A 19,344-nucleotide genomic window follows, 5' to 3' on the forward strand; every position below is an offset into this window, starting at 1 on the left:
TAAAAGAGTGCGGTGGCTGGTTGAGAAGGGAACTGGGGTCAGTTGGCTGCTTTGTGAAGAAGCAAGGGGCAGTGCTTGAAGAAGCAGGCAACAAGAGCCACCAAGAAGGTATGAAACTTTTGTGATAAGGAGACAACAGTATGGAACCCCTGCAATAAGACGGCAACACAGTTGTCCTGGGCATCAGAGCCAAGCCTATAGAGAGGGGAAGGTTTTGTATAACAGGAGAGGGAAGACTAAAGTAGCCTTTGCCGTGTTTCTCTGCTGCCTTCTGCTCCTCCCTTCTCAGCCCATGAGGTGCCTTTGCCAGCCCTCAGGCAGCTGAGGACTGTTAGCAACAAGAGCACTGCTCCCTGTAGCAGGCCAGGCAGAACAGGACAGGGGTGGGGAAGGGCATCCTTGGAGAGAAGGATGGGAGAAGGGAGGAGGAGAAAAAGTGGGGACATCCCTAAACACTCTTGAATTCTTTAGCGCTCTACAACAGCCCCTTTTCTCTTACTTTTCAAAGTTAGTTACCATACTTTTACTGAGAGGCAGCTCTTATTATTCCACATGCTTTTGCCTTTCCTGTTAAAAGACATAAAACTTGTTTTCCATATAAAATCACCTCAATTTTCTCTATAAAAGTACTTTATCTGTTCAACTCTTGCAGGTCAAGTTCACACAAGAATATAGCAGGCTCTGAAACATCTCAAATCTATACTGCTGACATGCAGTCAATAGTTCATTAAGGAGAAGTAGATATATTTTAAAGAACTTATATTTAAAATGAAGGATTTTCTTTTCTTTTTAAGGAAAACTCATGTATTTATACAGTTACAGAGAATGTATTACTTTATCTTTCATATAATTCAATTATATTTGTAGAAGATGCCTAATATGTAAAATATGCTTGTTTGACATTTATGAAATGCACTGACTAATAATTTTCAAGATTTTCTGATGGATGTTTCCTATTGTTCAAGAAATGCAGAAGGAATATATTTCCTGCCATTTTACGAAATGCAAAATAATTTCTTCAGTGAATGTTCTACATTTGCTCTGTCTCCCTAACATTTTCTGGCAGGGAGGAAAACATGTCAACATGCTCATGTTGAGCATGCGTGAAAAATTTCCCAGTGTGGTTATGTACTCTTGGTATTCCAGCAGTCTGGAGAAGAATCCTATATATTCATGCGCTGACATAGACAAATTATCATTTTTATCACCTTCTAGCTGTTCAATGACATTATATACCTATCCACAAACAACTGTAATCACTTTGGTTTATAATTCATTATTCATTAGAACTTTAATATAACTTGTTTTTCTTTTTCAGAAATCAGACTTTGCAAGTTTGACCTGAGGATGAAATACTCTGAAAGAAACTTTACTGCAGTATGGAAATAAAACCTTCAGAACTAAAATTCCAGCGACCACAATTTTCCAAGATGCTTTGCATCTTATTTTAAAATTTATTTTATTTCATTATGTATTTCAATAGTTATACTACTTTTTACAGAACTTCTGGATACCTGAGTTTCCTTTGCAATTTAATAGGATTTCAAAGTGGTCAGAAGTCCAAGGTGTGTCTGTCTTCATTTTGTCTTGAAAGTGAACACCCAAATGCACAAAAATGGGCTTTGGCTTTTAAATGTAGTGTTTTGTTACAGCAGAAGCTGTAAACACTTTTTCAAATATCAAGCTATTGGCTAAGACATAATGTTGGTGCAGCGGTTTGTGAATAGCTTCCCTGTGAAATACTTTTTTATGTGAGACTTTTTCTTCAGGCTTGCTTTTGGTCCAGCAAAGACATCCTGAGCTGTAAAGAAACCTTTAAAATCTCATCTGGACCCTAGAAGTCTTTGCCCTAGTAACCTCCAAGACCTGGATCCCAAGCCCACAAAGTTTTGATGGGTATATGCAGGCTTAGCTGGTTCCCCTACATCCTCTCCCTTGATGTGCTGCTGAAGCCCCTCCTCCAGTGAGTGTGTAATTGCCTTTAGGAAAAGGGAAACTCGCCTCCCTGCAAAGGAGCAGCACACACTGAAACCAGTGCACTGCTGGCAGGATATGGTGAGCAGAAGCCTTCCTTGCCACCCTTGTGCACCAGGTTAGAAGGAGAGGCCATGGTGTGAGCAAAGTAAAACAAGTGTCATCCCTCCTATCTTGAAACAAGTCCAGTAGTATGGTCATTGTATGAGAACAATTGGAATCACACATTTACAAAATAGGCATTTACTTTTTGCTGGCTGCCTTTTATTTGAAACCCAAATCCACAACTTCTATAGACTACCACAAAGAAAAATAATGCATGAAGAAAAGAAGTTGGAATAAAAGGGGTACTCCAAACCCTTATAATACTGAACTTCCTTTATGATGCTTGACTTCTTTTCTTTTTTCCTTTACTTTTTTGCTTCCATGCAATTACAGTTCTTGTGTGAACTAGCAGTTGTCACTAGTGCTTTTACAGCAGTACCGTAAAGATTCACTGTTTCAGCAGGGGTAAAGCAAATCCAAGAACTCCAGCTTGGCAAAGCCTCTGAAAATTTACAGTGAGCTTGTGTGCTGTTTTTAAATATGGGCAGCAATATACTTTGGAACATTCTATATTTAAATTTCAGCAGTGATTATTTACTCCCTGACCACAAATGCTCCACAAATGTCTTTGTACAGTACCTGCTATGCAAGAGTTGGACTGAGATGTTCAAACTTGAAAATTGATGTCCAAATATCACTGGCAGAGGTGTGATGGGGAGAGGCAGTTGGAACACATTAATTCCCTTATTCTCAGTGCATACTTTTCTGTAGGTTTTGATCCTGCATGAAACAAATCTGTGCTACTTATTACTGTCATCTGGTCCTGGTGTTAGCTGCTACTCCAGGGTGGTTCTCAGCCTGTTACCTGACAGCCCTGGGCTGTGTTTGGTATCCTCAGCTTGTGCCCAGTTCAGTGGGGGCTGAACAGCCAGCAATCCTATCAAAGTGCTTGACCTACTACAGTAGGAGCATTACTGTTGTTTCACTCTGTTAATAATAGCTTCCACTGACTCAGGCTTTTTTTTTACCTCAGAGGTGTGATGGAGCTTCAAGTCTTCCCTGTTCAGACCCTAAAGAAGCATCGGAGAGTCTTGCTGGATTGCAAAGAACAAGAAGGTGACATGTAAACAGACCAGGATCATCTACATGGTGGCTGCTTCTTGCTGCTGTCCCTGGAAATTTTGTTTTAGACCAAAAAGCATGGTGGTGTCATGGCTTATAAGAGTGTTTACATAAACACATGCACAGGTCTGCACTCAACGTAGTTTGAATTAACAGACTGCTGTCCAAGTAAAGATTGCTGGCATGTACTACCTATGAGCACTGGGAGATGTCTTGGAAGATATTCCAGCTCTTGTCAGGCCAGCTTTAGGTAAGAGCTGGGTGTGAAAGCTGCAGGCTGTGGCAGCCCCAGGAGGTGAATCAGGAGTGGCAGCGCTGTGCCCCAGTCTGGACCTCTGCCTGCTCGGACCTGCAGGGCTGAAGAAGGAAGACAGCAGTGGGTGAAAGGCTGGGAGAAATGCTCCCTTAGATCATTCCTTCTCTAGGAACCCTTGTATGGGGAAGTGCAATACTGGATTTCTTTTAGAGGCCTCAGAGGCTATGCTTTTGGTAAAGCTAAACTGGGATATTATCCCCGAGAAAACATCAGCGTAAATATCCATTTTAAGCCACTAGAGTAGATTGAAACATTGCATTTGAATTACTTGTAATAGCTAATTTGTTGATCTGCACAAAAGGTTAGTTGCAATTTCAAAGCTAGTTCTATTAGATTTTATATAATGAGACACTTTATTACATTATAGGATAGCAGATCCCGTTGTTTGTGTGTTGTTTCAAGTGCTTTACTTTGCTGTTGAGACCTTGCCATCACAGTCTTGGTGTCTGTAATCTGTTCTGTGGGTCAAAAATGGGCATCAAAGGGCTTATTTTTTCTTTTTTTGAGTCAGTTTTCATTGTTACAAAGGCTTTGAGAAAGTTTCTGGTATTTTTGTTCAGGAAGCTTGTAGGAGACAAAGCAATAATAGGCTGAAAAATAAAAGGCTCTTTCCCAAGTAGCATGATATCACTCTAACCTCAGGCTGTATCACAGTGAAAATTACTAGCTAGAGTCTTTTATTAAAATATTTTCTATCAATCTGCTTATTAAATTCTATGAGAAAAGGTTAAAAGTGACATGTTTGCATTGTCTACCATAGAGGTGCCATTTTCTCTGACAGACATCTGTTACTCAATTATCATTATCTCACATTTCTTAATTTTCTAGTCCAACTCTTAATAGGGTCTCCAGCATGGAAGGCTCTGTTCAGCAGCAGGCTGGGAAACATTCTTCTGCTCTTTTGCAGAGAAAACTTCCAGGACTTGGTCTCCATTAAAAGAAATGATCAAGTTTGTGCTCCAACAGTTCAAGGTTTTCAAAAACATGCTGCTATTTTAATATTCATGGTATTTTCCCCTTAAATATTTAGACTGTGTCATGGCAACAGCTGCTTTTAGTTCTAAATTTGTTTTGCCATCCTTCATTTAAGAAAAAAAATGGCAGTTTCAATTTATTCCCCTTAAATGTAAAATTCAGTATTTTAAACTTTTATTAACTATAAACAACTATACCAATGGTTTGTGGTCTGCTTTGGATTCTCTATGCAAATGGAAATTACCATACTGATTGCTATTCATTATGAAGAGGCACCTAAAACTATAAGATAAAGGCAAATATAAAGTATGTACAATGCGTGTTGTAGGTTTTTTGGAAGGAGGATGGCAAGTAGAGGGTAAGTAGCAAAATTAGTATTCTCAGTACATATTTAAAAATCAAGAAGTAAGCTAAAAATAATTGTATCATAACAGGGGCAATCAATGGTCCAATTTTTTCCAGTGCATGAGTGCAAAGCGGATTGAATAACTGAATGTACAAATTCTTGATATTAACAGCTGAACATTTATTGCCCAAGACAGGGCTAAGAAAAAGGACATTCAAGATCCTTAAATGTAACTATTAACAAATGTAGCACAATTAATTGTTGCTGCTGTCATTATTGCTAGTATATTTGAAGAGTGCTGGAAGAAGAGTGTAGTGGATTCCACGACAGGTACTTTCTGAGTGCATTTGGATGATTTCTTACCTTGGTCAAAATAAGAGATTTAATTCTGTTGCAGAAATCCTACATTTCTTTTAAGAGTAGTCTGATCAGCAAGTAAATCAGTCAAACAAATTTAATGAAAAAGGTGCATGCAAGTCTTTTGCCTACATAAGCAATACACAGGACCTTAATGGGTATTTTATTAAAAAATAAACTGTTCTACTCAAATTCTGATTACTAACTGATTATTATAAATATTTATTCAACTTGCATATATTTATAAGGGAACAGGACAATGTACAGATATAAAAAGGTGCAATATCTTAATATAAAAAAGAAAACTGTTTTGACCTTTTAAAAAATTTTTTAAGTCTGAGGAAACCCTACTACTCCACTACCTAGTAGTACTGAGACTTTACAGTTAAGCTGAAACATGCTGCTAGTTTTAGCTCTGAAGTACCACTGCTTTATGCAGGATGGTTAAGGCAAGATATGTACTAATGGCTGATGGACAACAAAAAGATTTATAATTGGATTATGCTTATTATCAAGAAACTACACCTTGCCACAGGAGGAACACACATAACAGACATACAGATATTTCATACCAGTTAATTCTGTACCACTCCTTCCCCTATTTGTTTCAAAGCGAGAGTATGGATCTATACATGCTACTGTGAGTATTGATTTGCACAGAACCTGCTGGATTGCTTGATCCAGGAAAGCTCCTTTCACTCCCTTAGTGGAAGTAACCATATCATTAAAGTTACAGTTTGTCATATGTGCATCCTCCTCTGAATCAGGGCTGTCAGCATTGAATAGGACAAGGAATTGATACTAAACACTGTCTTCTTTGTAGAAAATTCATGATAAAATACTTATTATGACTCTCTAATCTCAATGTTTTTCAATGTTTTAAACAATTGCTGTAACAGTTTTTTCCTGTTGGAAAGTATAATTGCAGGTTTTCTTCCTTTTCTGGTGCAAGGCTTACAAACACATTCTTTAAGATCATTACATTATCTCAAGTACCTTTAAAAAACTTCCCTCTGATCAGCTCCATGTTCTGTGTATTGTAGGAGACACAGATAATAGAGTTATTCACATAAATTTGCATTAATGATACTGAAATTCCTTAAAAGTCTAAATTTAATCTACATTTCAAAAAATGAAAAAGTGTGGCCAACATTTTTCTGATAGGCACACTAGCTGAGCATCAGCTTTATGGCTGTTTGTCAAAGCAGATAGAAAATAAAAGCCTTTTCTTTAAGATATAGGGCAAAACTTGGAAATTGTAAATGCATCTGGGCAGCTGAGGTCCCAGTCTTGAAAGGCAGCTGGAGCACACCTACATTGCTGTGTGCTTTCATGTTCCAGTTCATCTGCTTCTGACAACATCAAGGCTCTGACACCCACAGTGCAGACTTTGCTCATTGCTTTTGGGGGCTACTCCTCCCGTACCCTACAGTTATGAAGGTTTTATGCTTGGGTATTTCTTAGGTTACCAAGTAACACTAAGTCCATCTTTTTTGTCCCTGTAAAATGTTGATGGTTTTAACTGAGCTCTTACTTGAGAGATTGTTTTCCTTCCTTCCTTGCTGCTGTTCATTCCAGCTTCCCTTTATGCTTGCCAAGCGTTTGTACAACAGGCAGGTGTTCTGTGAAATGCTGGATCCTGGACACATTAACTCTTCAGCTGTAAGATGGATTCAGGAGGGGCAGGACTGTATCAGTGTGGAGCACTGATGACAAGCAGTGTCTCCGGATCCTCCATCCCTGGAGGCAGATAGATTTCAGGAGCTTGCCCTAGGCCGCCAGAAATGGGACACTTCTGCCTTGAAGTGGAAACAGTTGCACAATAGGGTGGTTACCCCTCACAGCTCTAAGCTCATGACTGGGTCAGCACTGGCCTGCCATTACTCCTGGGCTTGTGAGGATTCATGAGACAATCAATCATATGGCCTGTGTGTGGATAATGGGCATAACTAATGTGCCTGAAATAGCAGCTGGCTTTCTGATAATGGACTTCCCAAAGTGCACTGAGTGTCATTAATAGTATTCATGGCTGCAGGTTGCTTGCCAGAACAAGTAAGTAAATACATTCATCAGAATTCAACACAGACTGGCATCACAATAAAATATGCAAGAAAGGCACCTGAAGAAAGTATAAGCACCTTGGGAATTTGAAGGGCCAAGTAGAGATTGTTTTGCATGGGCTGTTCTCTAGTACTGTGTCTTCCAGAGACCCCAAGGTGAGCCCTGAGAGGCTGCTGAAAAAGGAGCATAGGAGAGCTGAATGCAAAACTGGCACTCTCTAACTGGTCCCCCTGTGCCCTCACCCAGGCAGCGTGCTGGGAGCAGGCAAAACCAGCACCCTAGGAAAAATAGCTTTTTAAGTTGACCACACAGGTTACCTGCCAGCCTTGACTTTTTAAGGAAAGATTGTCAGTTATTTCTCTGCTCTCTCTCTCATTTTCCCCTGTCACTCCATGAAATCTGCCTTGGATTGTGAAAGACTGAGAGAGAAAAAGGTAACATGTGAACTGTTCTCAAATCTGAGGCAAAACCATTTCACTACAGGCAGTTTCCTTGACAATAACAATCTCATTAGTCACAATGAAATCAGAAATCATTGTCCATAATGCTTGCAGTAGAAATACTATGAATGGCAGTTAACAGGGCTGGATTTGTTTCCTCCAGGTTTTCTTCAGTCTTTTCCCTAAGCATTCCTAATGCCAGGATGCTTCATGGCCCATTCTTCTCTGCAGGCTGATCCTGAGCTTTTGACACCCTGAGTCGTAACCAAAACTACACTCCTATTCTGCTGCAGGCTTTATCTCTTTCCCACACAACTCAGCTTGACTATGTTGAGAACCAAGCATTTAAATGAAAGTCTTTTCTATGCTGACCCCAGAAATTAAGCAGAATTGTGGAGCCTTCCTTCAGGCAGGTGGCAGAGCCCTGAGTGATGGCTATCATGGAGTTTGGTGCTCCTGAGTAGGACTGTAGAGAGGGTTGTGATCAGTTAATGCTCTATTTTATTTATAATTCAATATCAGCACAAAAAGGCAGAGATAAGGGTATTAAATATTTGCATAATTTTCTTTTTTCATTACATTGGTAATTGTGTAGCCCTTTGCAGCTGATTTACACAACTCATTTTTGTGCAAACAAAACAGTTATAAGCACTAATTAGAGTATTTTATTTTAGCAGTGCACAACCCCAAAATTTTCATCTTGGGTATCTATATCTCTTCAGAGCTTAAAGGCTTAGCACACAGGGAAATGGTGTCTCTTTGTCTTGGTGCAAGTTACAGAAAGAGGAAAAGGCGAGTAGGTGGTCCCAAGGAGTCTGCTGTCTAGTGGGATTTGTGTGTGTTTGGCACAAGGGTGTTGTCATGACCAAGAATCTACATCTGCTAACTCTGAGCTTGTTTGCTGTAGTTCAAGGATCTGAGGTAAAACCTTAAAAATGTTTTCTTTAAAGGGAAATAGAGAAAATCTTCCTGCCTCCTTAAAACATCAGATGGCTAAATCCCAAGTCACACAGGTACCTAATATAGACAGCAGGTGGATTGCAGGTTCCTGAACACACAAACACAGTCCATAAAACTCCCACCTTCCCCTTTTGCTTATTTGAAGGCTGTGGCCGACTTCCCTAAACTAACTGTGCTCATATTTTGTCTGATTCCTAAATCTTTTTGGAACTGACAGATCAAGTAACTTGGGTTTTAACATCTTGATGGGCCCATTTCCACAGACAGGCTCAGAAATCCTCCTCTTCTGCTGAAATCTCCCACTTAGCCACTGTAAGAGATTCATAAACAGGGCAAGCCAAAGGGACCATGTCTCCTGCACTGGCCTAAGGTGGATATTCCCCACTGAGGCCGACAGTGACTGCCTACCACTCTGTGGCAGGATGTCCAACTATTTTTTCTTAACATTTGTTAAGAAAAGTCCAAAACTATGTCTAAAAAAAAAAAAAATCAATTGTCGGTATACTCATTATGTCTCATCTGTGAACTTTTTGACCCGATGTTCAGCAATGTGACAATATCTTTCAAGATAAGACACTTTTTAAATAAAAGGAAAATATAGAATGATAAAATAGAAGAGCAGTGGGCAGAGAAGATGCTGTATGGAGTTCATCTCTGGTCTGCCTAGTGCTCAGTTCTGACAGGATTGGTATCAGTTTTTTAATGAAATCACATTTGTAAGTGACTTGCACACATTTATGTAACACTTAGTAAGAATACAGTAACACAGCCTCAGGCTTGCACCTAAAAGAATCAGAATCTACCCTTCTCCCCAGATGGCACAGCCAAATACTACAGAGCCATCAACAACAACGCTCAAGTATTTTTATCAGAATGATATGGAAGTTCTGATCCAGAAACCCATAGAAGTTGCAACCTCTTAATATTATAAAAGTTATTTTAGGTGATTTTTGACTTTCATTTGCAGAAGAGATTTTCCTTCATACCTTCTAAAGCTCCTTGTAGTCAAAAATGTGTATGTAAACATGTCAGTTCTTTAGTAAAAAAACAAAAAAAAAATTTAAAAAAAAACAACCTAAAAGTTTAGTAGACCTAAAAGCTAAGGCATTTTTTGTAGCTTAGAGGTAATTTATGGTGCAAATCTCCATTTACTGAGAAACATTATATTCCTCCAGCAACTGAACCCTCTGCCTGATCATCTTCATATTTCTTCCTTTTAGGAAATACATAAGAACAGGAAATTAAAAAAAATGAATCTCTTCTTTAGAATGCTCACATAATAAAACCTTTCCTTGATGATACTTCTTTTGCTTTTGATTAATTCTAGAGTCATACATGCTCCAGATAACCTGCATGTTGCAGTATCAAGTAAGAATAAAGGGTGCTTTCTTGAAAAATCAAGATTTGATTAATTTAAAATTCTCTGGGGAAAAAACTGTAGGCAGTAGAGAACTGTCAGGAAGTTTATAGCTACCTGTGTGATATATTCACCATAAAATGCACATCTAAATCAGGTGGCTGCTTTCTTCCATTAGTAGCATTGGGATATGCAGAAGCAGTTGTTCAGTGTAAAACAGCTCATGTGAGTTAGAGAAAGCAATTAAATTAACTTGAGCCAGGCACCCATGCAAGCTTCTCCTTTGGCGAAGAAACGCGGAATTATAGACTGTCATTGCCTTAAAGGATTTATTTGTAAAGTACCACATAAGACAGAGAGAAGCATACATATTCCATTTAATGATGCAAATGTTGTCAACTATTTAATGTGTAGTATATTTGTTCCTGAGAAGCCAGTGATATTTTGAAAAAGTAGGACTTATCCCTCATTTTGAAACATATTTCTGGAGTAAATCCAAACCAGCAGCTGGGATTTTCTGACTCCTGCAGGATCCTGAAAAATCCCACATTCAGTCCTAAGGAATTCTTACTCACATTCAAAATGATGACGCTATAAAAAATAGCTAGAAAATGGCTTATTGTGGACTGAAGAGTAGGGCAATCTACTTCTTTATTCCTCTGACCTGCAATTTTGCAGAACTCCAGTGCTGGCAAAAAAAAAAAAAAATCAACTGGAAGGTCAGAACTACAACGTTAAGGCTCAATGTTTGTATTTTTATCATTTGTAATGGAAACATCAGGAGTAAAAGGTGGGTATCAGAGGTAGTATGTAAGATTTAGGAGATGGATGACACAATCATCTTATTTCATTCCATGGCACTTGGAAGTCCAGGTGTCTTAAGAAACGGCAGATGTAAATGCCAAAGTAATTTTATTTTTAAAGTAGTTGTATTTCTATACACTTTACTGCCTTTAAACCTGTTCCTGGCTGTGTGTTCTCCAGGAACTCTTGGGACAGTTTTCTGCACCTGCTCCTTGTATTGGTGCCTGCTGGGCTGAATAGCTGCAGAGTCTTTTCTCTCTCAGTTTTCTCTGCCTGAACACCCCAAAGGCATAGTGTGGAAGTTTTACCCTGTGAGCAAAGAATCTAACTGGAAATCTTTATTTTATAATGCTTAGAAATTCACATGCACACTCACATTTTTCTTTAGAAATACCAATAACAGCCCCCTCCCAACATTATTTAAGTAAAAGGATTATGAAAGGAAGGAGAATATTAGCATAAATAGGTCTCTTCTAAAAGAAAAGAGCCAAGATTGGGTTTCAAATATGCAGGGAATCCAAATTAAGTGTCCCCAATAAGGAAACAAAAATACCAATAGTGACATGATTCAAAGCTGACATAAATCCAGTCTGATACTTGTAACTTGGTAAAATGTTTCTGGTTTGTTAACTGCACATTGCTGGGTTTTGTTCTAGATCAAGTATCAACTGTCCTCTCACAGGTGCAAGAGTGTTGTCAACAAAAAGAACTTGTCATTGCATACTCTTAATTCAACCGAAATCCAGAATATGCCCACTGGTACTGCTCAGTGATCCTGCAGCATTACTGATGACAGGACTGCAGCCCAAGTGCAATCAAGGAAAAGCCAGGAGCTGCAGCTTTCATCAATGGGATTTTAAACAAGGGGTTTTCATGAGCACCAAGACACATTATGCTTGGCATGCTGGCACAAAGTCAACACAGAAGAATGCTGTGTCAGGAAACCGTCATGAAATTTACAGCACAAATTAAGCCCTTCACATTTTCCTCTGAGTAAAGGGTTCATGTGGGGTAGTTTGATTACATAAAATTACATAATTTATATAAACGTGAGGATGTTACAGACAATACAAAAATGATCACAACATAATTGGTAGGCAGGATGAAGCTCCTATAGCAGTGCACGCAGAAATGCCTGAGAAAATTAAAAAGCTCCAGCTGTATTGCTATCACTATTTTCAAATGACATTCAAACCTGCCACTTTAAATTTCTTTTCTGTAAAAAATAAAAGGAATATTTAATCATCACAGCATTAGTTTCCTGTTAGGACATGGCTGTGTCAGAAGTAATTTTAGTGGTGAGATTTAAGGCCTTTTAGTCAAAAGGTCGTAAGGAACTGCCTGCAATACTGACAGAAATTTGACCTGCCACAACCGGGTCCTGGACTCTTTATGGTGCAAATTCGGGTTTATGTGATCGGGGGCTGTCCCTGCCCTTGGCGGGAGCTAGCCTCTGTTTTAACTCCTTATAGCCGAGCTTTCGCACGCCTGGGTGCAGGGGAACTGGCCAGTCAGGAATTGCGGAGGGAAAGGGACGAGCCCCTGTCACGCTGCGAGGCGAGGCACCGCCGGGATGGCCGCGCCGCTGGCCACGCGGGGGCCGGAGCTCAGACCCCCGCACGGCTGCGGAGTTTCCCCGGTGCCACAGCCCCCGGCGTGGGGCAGCCCCTGGCCCGGCCCGCACCTGGCGGCCGAGAGGCGCCGCACCGGGCCCCGCCCGCCCCACCTGGGCCCGCCGTGCCGAGCGGGGCCGCCCCGCGCTCTCCATTGTGCGGCCGCCGGCTCGAGCCACCTGCCGGCGGCGCCAGGGCCGGGCCGGGGCCGGGCACCGCTCCGCGCCTCCTCTGCCTCCCACAATCCCCCCGCCCACCCTCTCCGGTCCCCGGCTGAACCGGGGCGAGCTCGCGCCTTCCTTCCCCGCCCGCTCCCTCCTGTCCCCCGGCTGGCGGAGCTCCGCCGCCTCCCCTCCCCCGCCCTCTCTCCCTCCCACCGCGCGGCCGCCGCCCCTCCGCCGCTGCCCGCCGGAGCCGCCGACTTCCCCTGAGCGCGGGTCGCCGCCGCCTCGCCCTGCCATGAGCCGCCCCCCGTCGCCGCCGCAGCAGCAGCGCTGAGCGGGGAGCGCGGAGCCATGCCGGGCTGGAAGAAGAACATCCCCATCTGCCTGCAAGCCGAGCCGGAGCGAGGTGAGCGTGGAGCCCCGGGGCGCCAGCCGCCCGCCGCGAGGGAAGGCAGGCGGGCGGGCGGGCCGGGGTCTGCGGCGCCGCCGGGTGCCCCCTCCGCAGCCCATGCCGGGCACGGCCGCAGCCGCCCCGCGGTGGGACGGGCGGCCGGCCCCGCGCCTTCCATCTTGCTCGGGCGCCGCGGCCGCAGCGGGGGCTGCGGGGGGCGGCACCGGGCCGGGGGACACAGCGGGCCGGCCCCCGCCGCCTCCGCACCAACTTTACTTTCCTCCGCGGCGCTGCCGCCCGCGCTGCCCCGGGCCGGGCTTCTACAGCCGGGGGAGCGTGAGCCGGAGGGGTGCGAAGGTGGCTCCGAAGTGACTTCGCGAAACTTCTCCATGTGTGGCTTTGCCCCGGGCCGCTGCCGGACCTATCCCGTCCCTCCCGGTGATCCGGCACGGTCGCGCCTCGGCGGCGAGCAGTGGCCGCAGTAGCTGCCCCGAGTCCCGGCAGCGGTCCCGGGATGGCCTCGGGTCCCCGAACCCCGCCGTACGAGTCGGGGATGTCGGAACCGAGAGGGTTTCTGGTCGCTCTTAAGAATAAACTATCTGTTATAATAAAAACGTGTCTTTGCCCCTTCCTCAGAGAGGGCTTCTGTCATGGGTGGATGTTCTGTCCCTTGCTCCTTCTTCAGCCTGTGGGTCAAAGACAAAAGAGGTTGGGACACCATTTAGTCTTAGGTGTGCGCGTCGAGTTATGTCTTTGATTTACAGGTCAGTTTCGTAGTAGCATGTGGAGTCCCGAGGCAGGACATTTGGGTTTGGTTGCTGCCGTGTTGGATAGCTGGCTCTCCTGCTAGGAGCAACAATTCTCTGAGTATTCAAAAGGAGGGAGGTGATTCTGATTACTGTGTGGAAGAAGTCTTGTTTGCTTGCTTTGGAGGTGGAGGTCTTTTGCAGAACTGCTGCCCTTCTGACTAGTAAATCCTGTCCCTAATGTGAAGTTCATCACAAATATATGACATCATGGAAATAGTTGCTGAAATAAGCACAAGGTGCTTCAGCTGTGAAAAGCGAGCTTTTGAGGCTTTACTCAGTAAATACATCATTACTAAGATCTGTGGTCATATTTCTTTATGTCACAAATCTGTGTAGCAGAGGAATCACAGAAATAGGATGGATGACAGTTGTCAAAATATATCAGATGCATTTACAGATGAGGGAACTTTAGAAAGGGTCTAATCTGGCTGTGTCAGAAACTGGAAAGATTTTCTCATTTTATTCTGCATAAAGGTTATGTCATGAGCTGTAACATGCGGACTTGTCTTTATTCAGAGTAAACAATAAGTGGTGGTTTTGCTCTGATGGGTTTAATGTCAGAATACTGATTTGTTAACAGTTCTTGTTTATTTCTTTTTCTGTTTAACCTCTTTCATCTTTATTATGAAGGCGAATAGATTTATATGTTAATAGTCTTACCACTGATACTTTTCTTTATTGTATTTCAATTGTGTAAAGAAAAAAAAAATCTCTGCTCTGCCTAAAGTAAATTATTGCCTTCTGAAGTATGTTGCATTGTATAGTGCTTAAGTTTTAGCTAATAATTTAACAGGATTCCAGTCGCTGGAACTTTCATGATTTAGACTTGGAAAAATATTAAATGGTCAAAATATTTAATCAGTATTGAATTTAATAGTTCTTGAGTATGAAGAATAGATGAAATAAAGCTTTCAAGCTAGGCAGAAAAACGGCTAGTGCAGTAATGAAATGAAGGTGCATCTTTAGCTAATGTAGGAGTTTAGTGTGGCATTGAGTAAAAGGCAATTACAAATACAGTTAAATTCTGGTTCAGAGCCAGTTATGCTAACATCCCCCTCTTCTGTTTCTAGAAAATATTTCCATTCAGTTAGTCTGCAGAACGTTTTATGTACATTGTGCTATCAGAAGACTTTTGTGAATGTAAACACTGTTATTTTAAACTAACAGTGTAGCTGATAGCTTTCTATGATTTAGATATGGAGTAATACTGAATATGAAATATTTAGTAATGTAAATTGTATTTATGTTGCATATACAAGTATGCCTTTATATAGGATATAAAATATCCATCCCAAATGCTTGTGTGTATGGGATAAGATCACTCATACTGAAGATAAGAATAGGAAACATTTAAATGCTTGTGTATTTTCTTTGATTTTATGTTCCTGTAATCTGATTGTTTTAATCAGTGTTTTGTTCCTGTGAGAGAAGCTAGTCTTTGTTCAACCCTATGAACACTGGTAGGACTGACTAGTAGTAATTTTCCTGTATAACAACACAGACCTGCTAAGTTAATTTCGTGCTGAAGTTTTTTGGTGGTGATCACTTGTGAAACAAACTACAAAATGAAAAGACGTAAAACAGCCCATCCAAACCAACAAAGTACCTACAACCACAAACCAAACAAGATTTCAAAAAAGAAGTGAGCAGGTAAGTAATGCCAGTTTATCCTTGTGCCTCCTGCTGACTTTCCCCTTCAGGGAAGCCTCTCCTGCTGGCTTTATTATATCCACAGTCCATGCCCCCCTTCTCTATCATAATAAACAGGTGCTGCACAGCTTTAATTTCAAGTCTGGTTGTAGCAGAAGATTTCAACTGGAAAAAATCAGCTCTGGAGGTGCTGGGAAAACTGGGAAGGCAAAGATTTCCTTGTGGTGAGCTATGAGTGGTTTGTACCAGACTTCTTCCCCTCAAGTATTACAGAGCTCTGTGTCTTCTGCATGCACCTCTAGGGAGCTGATCAGGCCCTTAGGTCCTCAGCAGTGGAAGGGAGGAAGGAAGTTGTGGGCACTAGGATGTGAGGCTTGAGGGGTGGGTGGATTTGGTAAAGAGGATGTGGGGGCTGTATCCTCGAGGCACTGCAGCATAGAAGGTTCACTGGGTACCAACACTCTTTTCTCACTCCAAACCAATGCAGCATTGCTTTGAGGAGCACTTCAAGGCTGTTGTATTTCCTTTGGTGCCCAGTTAGTCCTGGGAGTCAGGAACTGGATGGCAGTGCTGCCACACTGCAGTGCATGCCACAGCATGTGCTGGTGCAAGGAATCCACTTAAAATATGCAAGGAGCTGCATTGTTTTGATGTGAGGAGCTCTTGGGATATTGCAAATGGTGATAACCTTGTGCAGAGCTACTGAGTTTGCTCCTAGTGGAGTTGAATGTGTTGGTACCCTTGTTTGTCCCTTCCTGGCTTCAGAGCCCCCCTTCTATCTTGAATATCTACTGCAGAAAGTCCTTAGCGCAGCCTGTGATCGTTGTTCCTACAAGTCATGCGCTGAAATGGAGGTTATCCAAAAACTCGATAAAATCAGAATTTTGCTAATGGAAATTGGCCAGTCTTGCTGAAATGAAGTAGCAGAGACGTGGTCAATGCTGTTGGCTCACCTTGGCAACAACTGATACTCTGAGTAAAGGAGAATAACCTGGGATAATGTTTCAAGCATCAGAGCGTATATTTGCATGTAGAGTTTAATGTTTGTGAGAGTACTTTGTGGTGGTGAAGATTCTCTTCTGAGGGATGGCAATCAGTGGTATTTCAACAAGTATTTTTAGATGTCTTGACTGTGGAAATTATGTGGGATACTTACGTCAACTTAAAAAAAATCATATTGTGCTGGTTATCAGTGACTAAAGCCATATTTAAGATATGAAGTGGAGAGCTGCTTTTCTGTGTGTACTGCAGCACAGCTCCTGGTATTCTGCTGCCTGCTCTGTAATCGAGCAGTACTCTGCAGTGGCTGTGCTGCTTCTGGCTTTCACTGCCAAAATTATCACAAGAAGTCCTCTCCTCTAGAGGAAAGAAATTGTGCTCTGTGTTAAGTAAAAGATTTGTAATGTATAACTGATGCAGTATACCCTGTCATTTCAAAAATGACATGTGAAGATGTACTAGTGTAAGACAGTGCCTTTAAAATTCAGGGTGCACTTCCCTCCTCCCCAGTCTTTTGCCTAAGATATAAATCAGATCTTGTAAAACACCTAAAACACTTTCTGGGGTTACATCTTCATAAATACTTTAAGAAGCAAAATGTTACTGGAATTAATTTTGTTCAGTATTCCTTCCAAACAAGTTATATGAACGTGTTTAATGGAACTCCTGTTTCAACTTCATAGCTGATCAAGTTTGCCAGGAGTACAGAAAATACTATTTCTACATCTTGTATGCTCTACACTGTGGGACTGCTTGAGATCCCTTAATGTACACACATATTAATTTTGGAAATTAAAGCATCTAAGTATGTTTTGGTCTTGATTTTAGTTTTTAAGTAGTATTCATTCCAGAGTTGTTTTCCCTCTGTTAAATAGACCAGTTAGGTCAAGGAAGAAGGAAATACTGAATTTTTATTTTCTGCTTTTCTATCCATGTTCACACTTGAGAGGGAAATCAGGTGAACTTCAAGGAAACATTTTAAAGGAAACAGTAGGAAACGTTTTAAACCCCAGGACTCAAGGATAAAAAAAATGCACAGGTATTTTGTGAATCCTGCCTCAAATACAAAACTAGCATGGTCTCATGAAAGATGTGCTGACAACAAGCATCTATCCCTGAGGTTACTGCTGCGTGAGCTTGTCTGCTCATCTTAAGCTGGGAGAGAATCAGTTTCTCAGATAAGGGAAAGATATGTTACTGAATTTAATCATGTTGTTGTGGGTTAGCAATTTGCATCTGATCAAATGAGGCCACTTCACAGTGGATATGCTTCATGCTCTTGCCAGGTACATGTTAAAAATCAGCTTATTTTCAACTGAAGGCTGAGGGTGACTGTTCTTTGTATTACAATCTTTCACCTAGTAAGGCTAGAGGAATCTTTTTGTTCTTGAGCTTACATGGATTCTTGGAAACTGAAGAGAGCTGCAGACCTAGGATTAGAAACCTTGTAGAGGCTTTCTGTCTATCTTTATCTCATGTGTGTCACATGCCTCCTGAAAAGTTAAAGTATAACCTGGATGGTAGAAAACTTTTGTGAGGAGAGTATGTGTTCATAGTGGCAGCCCTAAGAATCAGGACTGGGTTTTGGGGATGAATGTTTGGAGAGAGATGCGTGGAAGATCATCTTTTGCTCCAGGGAAGGCATTGCCTCGACTTTGTGTGGAATGCAGATATCTAATACGTGAACAGTTGGGACATTTGGTCAGTTGTGGTATGCAAAGTGCACTGTAGTTGCTTACATTTAAGGTGAAGAAGTGATGAGGACAGAAATGGAAGGAAATGTCAGTTTCAGCTGCTGACACAAGAGGCTGGCTTGACCAGCTTCATTCCCCTCCTCCAGAAGCATCTGAAACAACCATTAAATCTCAGATTGGAAAACACTAATACTAGGAGACAGATTAATAAGAAAATGCCGTTTACAAACTGTATCTATTTTGTTCTTGTTGGCACTTCTGTCTCTTTTCACCTCAGTCTTGATTGAACTGTGTCTTGGACATTGGTCTTTCTCCATTTGCTAAACTGAGTGTTGGTGAAGACCATTTGCCAGGTGGGATAAGATGATGCTCTAGAGCTGGTTTTCAGCAACATGCAAAGGGCACAGGCACGCTGTGTCAGTTTTTTCATTCTTTCTCTTAAAACCAGCTGGCATGGGGAAGATTCTAACACAAGGATGGAAAAGAGGTAACAATTGCTCCCTAGTGCCCTTTCAACATGAAAGGAACTGAGAGCGGGCAAAAATCATATACATCTCTTGTGATCTGCATAGCCAAGTTAACAGCATTTTATGAGCTGTGGTATTACAAGAATTTGTTAAATCTTGTGGGATTTTCATGAAGGTATGGTCTTCACTGGTAGCTGGGAGATGATTGTCCCCTGTGTCTGGGTCACAACCAAGATTTTTTTCCCCTCTTGTAGAAAGAAAGTGTGAGATAAGTGCAAAGAAATGATTTCTGTTTTTTGCAGAGGCAGAAGCAGTTTTTATTCATGTCTGTCAGAAATGCAGTTAGATTTGTCAGCAGTGAGTGATTGCAGCAAATACTCCAGCTTGCCTCAAAGAATAGCAACACGTAGAATTTGAAGCAGTAACAATATTTGCCACTGACAGGCACAAGTTTCTTTTTTGTGGGTGTCTGGGAGCTATAAAGGGTATAAATTCTAAACGACAAGTTTTTGATCAGAGTTTCTTGTACACTGAAACTGGAAATACAGAAGCTAGAGTTGTAGATCCTTCAGCAATTTACATGTAGACAACTTCTCTTGAATCTTGGTGCATAATTATAACCCTACTATGGGTTGTTTTTCTATTATTCAAGATTATCTGAGCTGCCACAGCTTGAGGTTCTCCCTAAAGAGCTGTGAAGACCATGTTGCTCTGCAGTGGTTGGAGGAATTAAGGCTTGATGCTGCACCTTCTCCCCACTGCTTGTATCTGAGTCCTCTTTAGTCGTGGTAATGCTTTTG

The 19,344-nt window shown here is 41.8% G+C and overlaps 1 protein-coding gene across 2 annotated transcripts in view; it reads left to right on the forward strand.

Annotated features, from left to right (window-relative positions):
• The first annotated feature begins 12,810 nt into the window (after positions 1–12,810).
• GRIP1 (glutamate receptor interacting protein 1) overlaps positions 12,811–19,344 on the forward strand; it is a 308,043-nt gene continuing 301,509 nt past the window's right edge. For both annotated transcript variants that reach the window (XM_058023639.1, XM_058023644.1), the window contains exon 1: positions 12,811–12,940. In XM_058023639.1, the coding sequence (XP_057879622.1) occupies positions 12,886–12,940 (55 nt within the window). In that variant the 5' untranslated portion in view covers positions 12,811–12,885. The remainder of the gene's footprint in view (positions 12,941–19,344) is intronic.

The sequence above is a fragment of the Melospiza georgiana genome, chromosome 4, assembly GCF_028018845.1.
Source record: "Melospiza georgiana isolate bMelGeo1 chromosome 4, bMelGeo1.pri, whole genome shotgun sequence".
Lineage (NCBI taxonomy): Eukaryota > Metazoa > Chordata > Aves > Passeriformes > Passerellidae > Melospiza > Melospiza georgiana.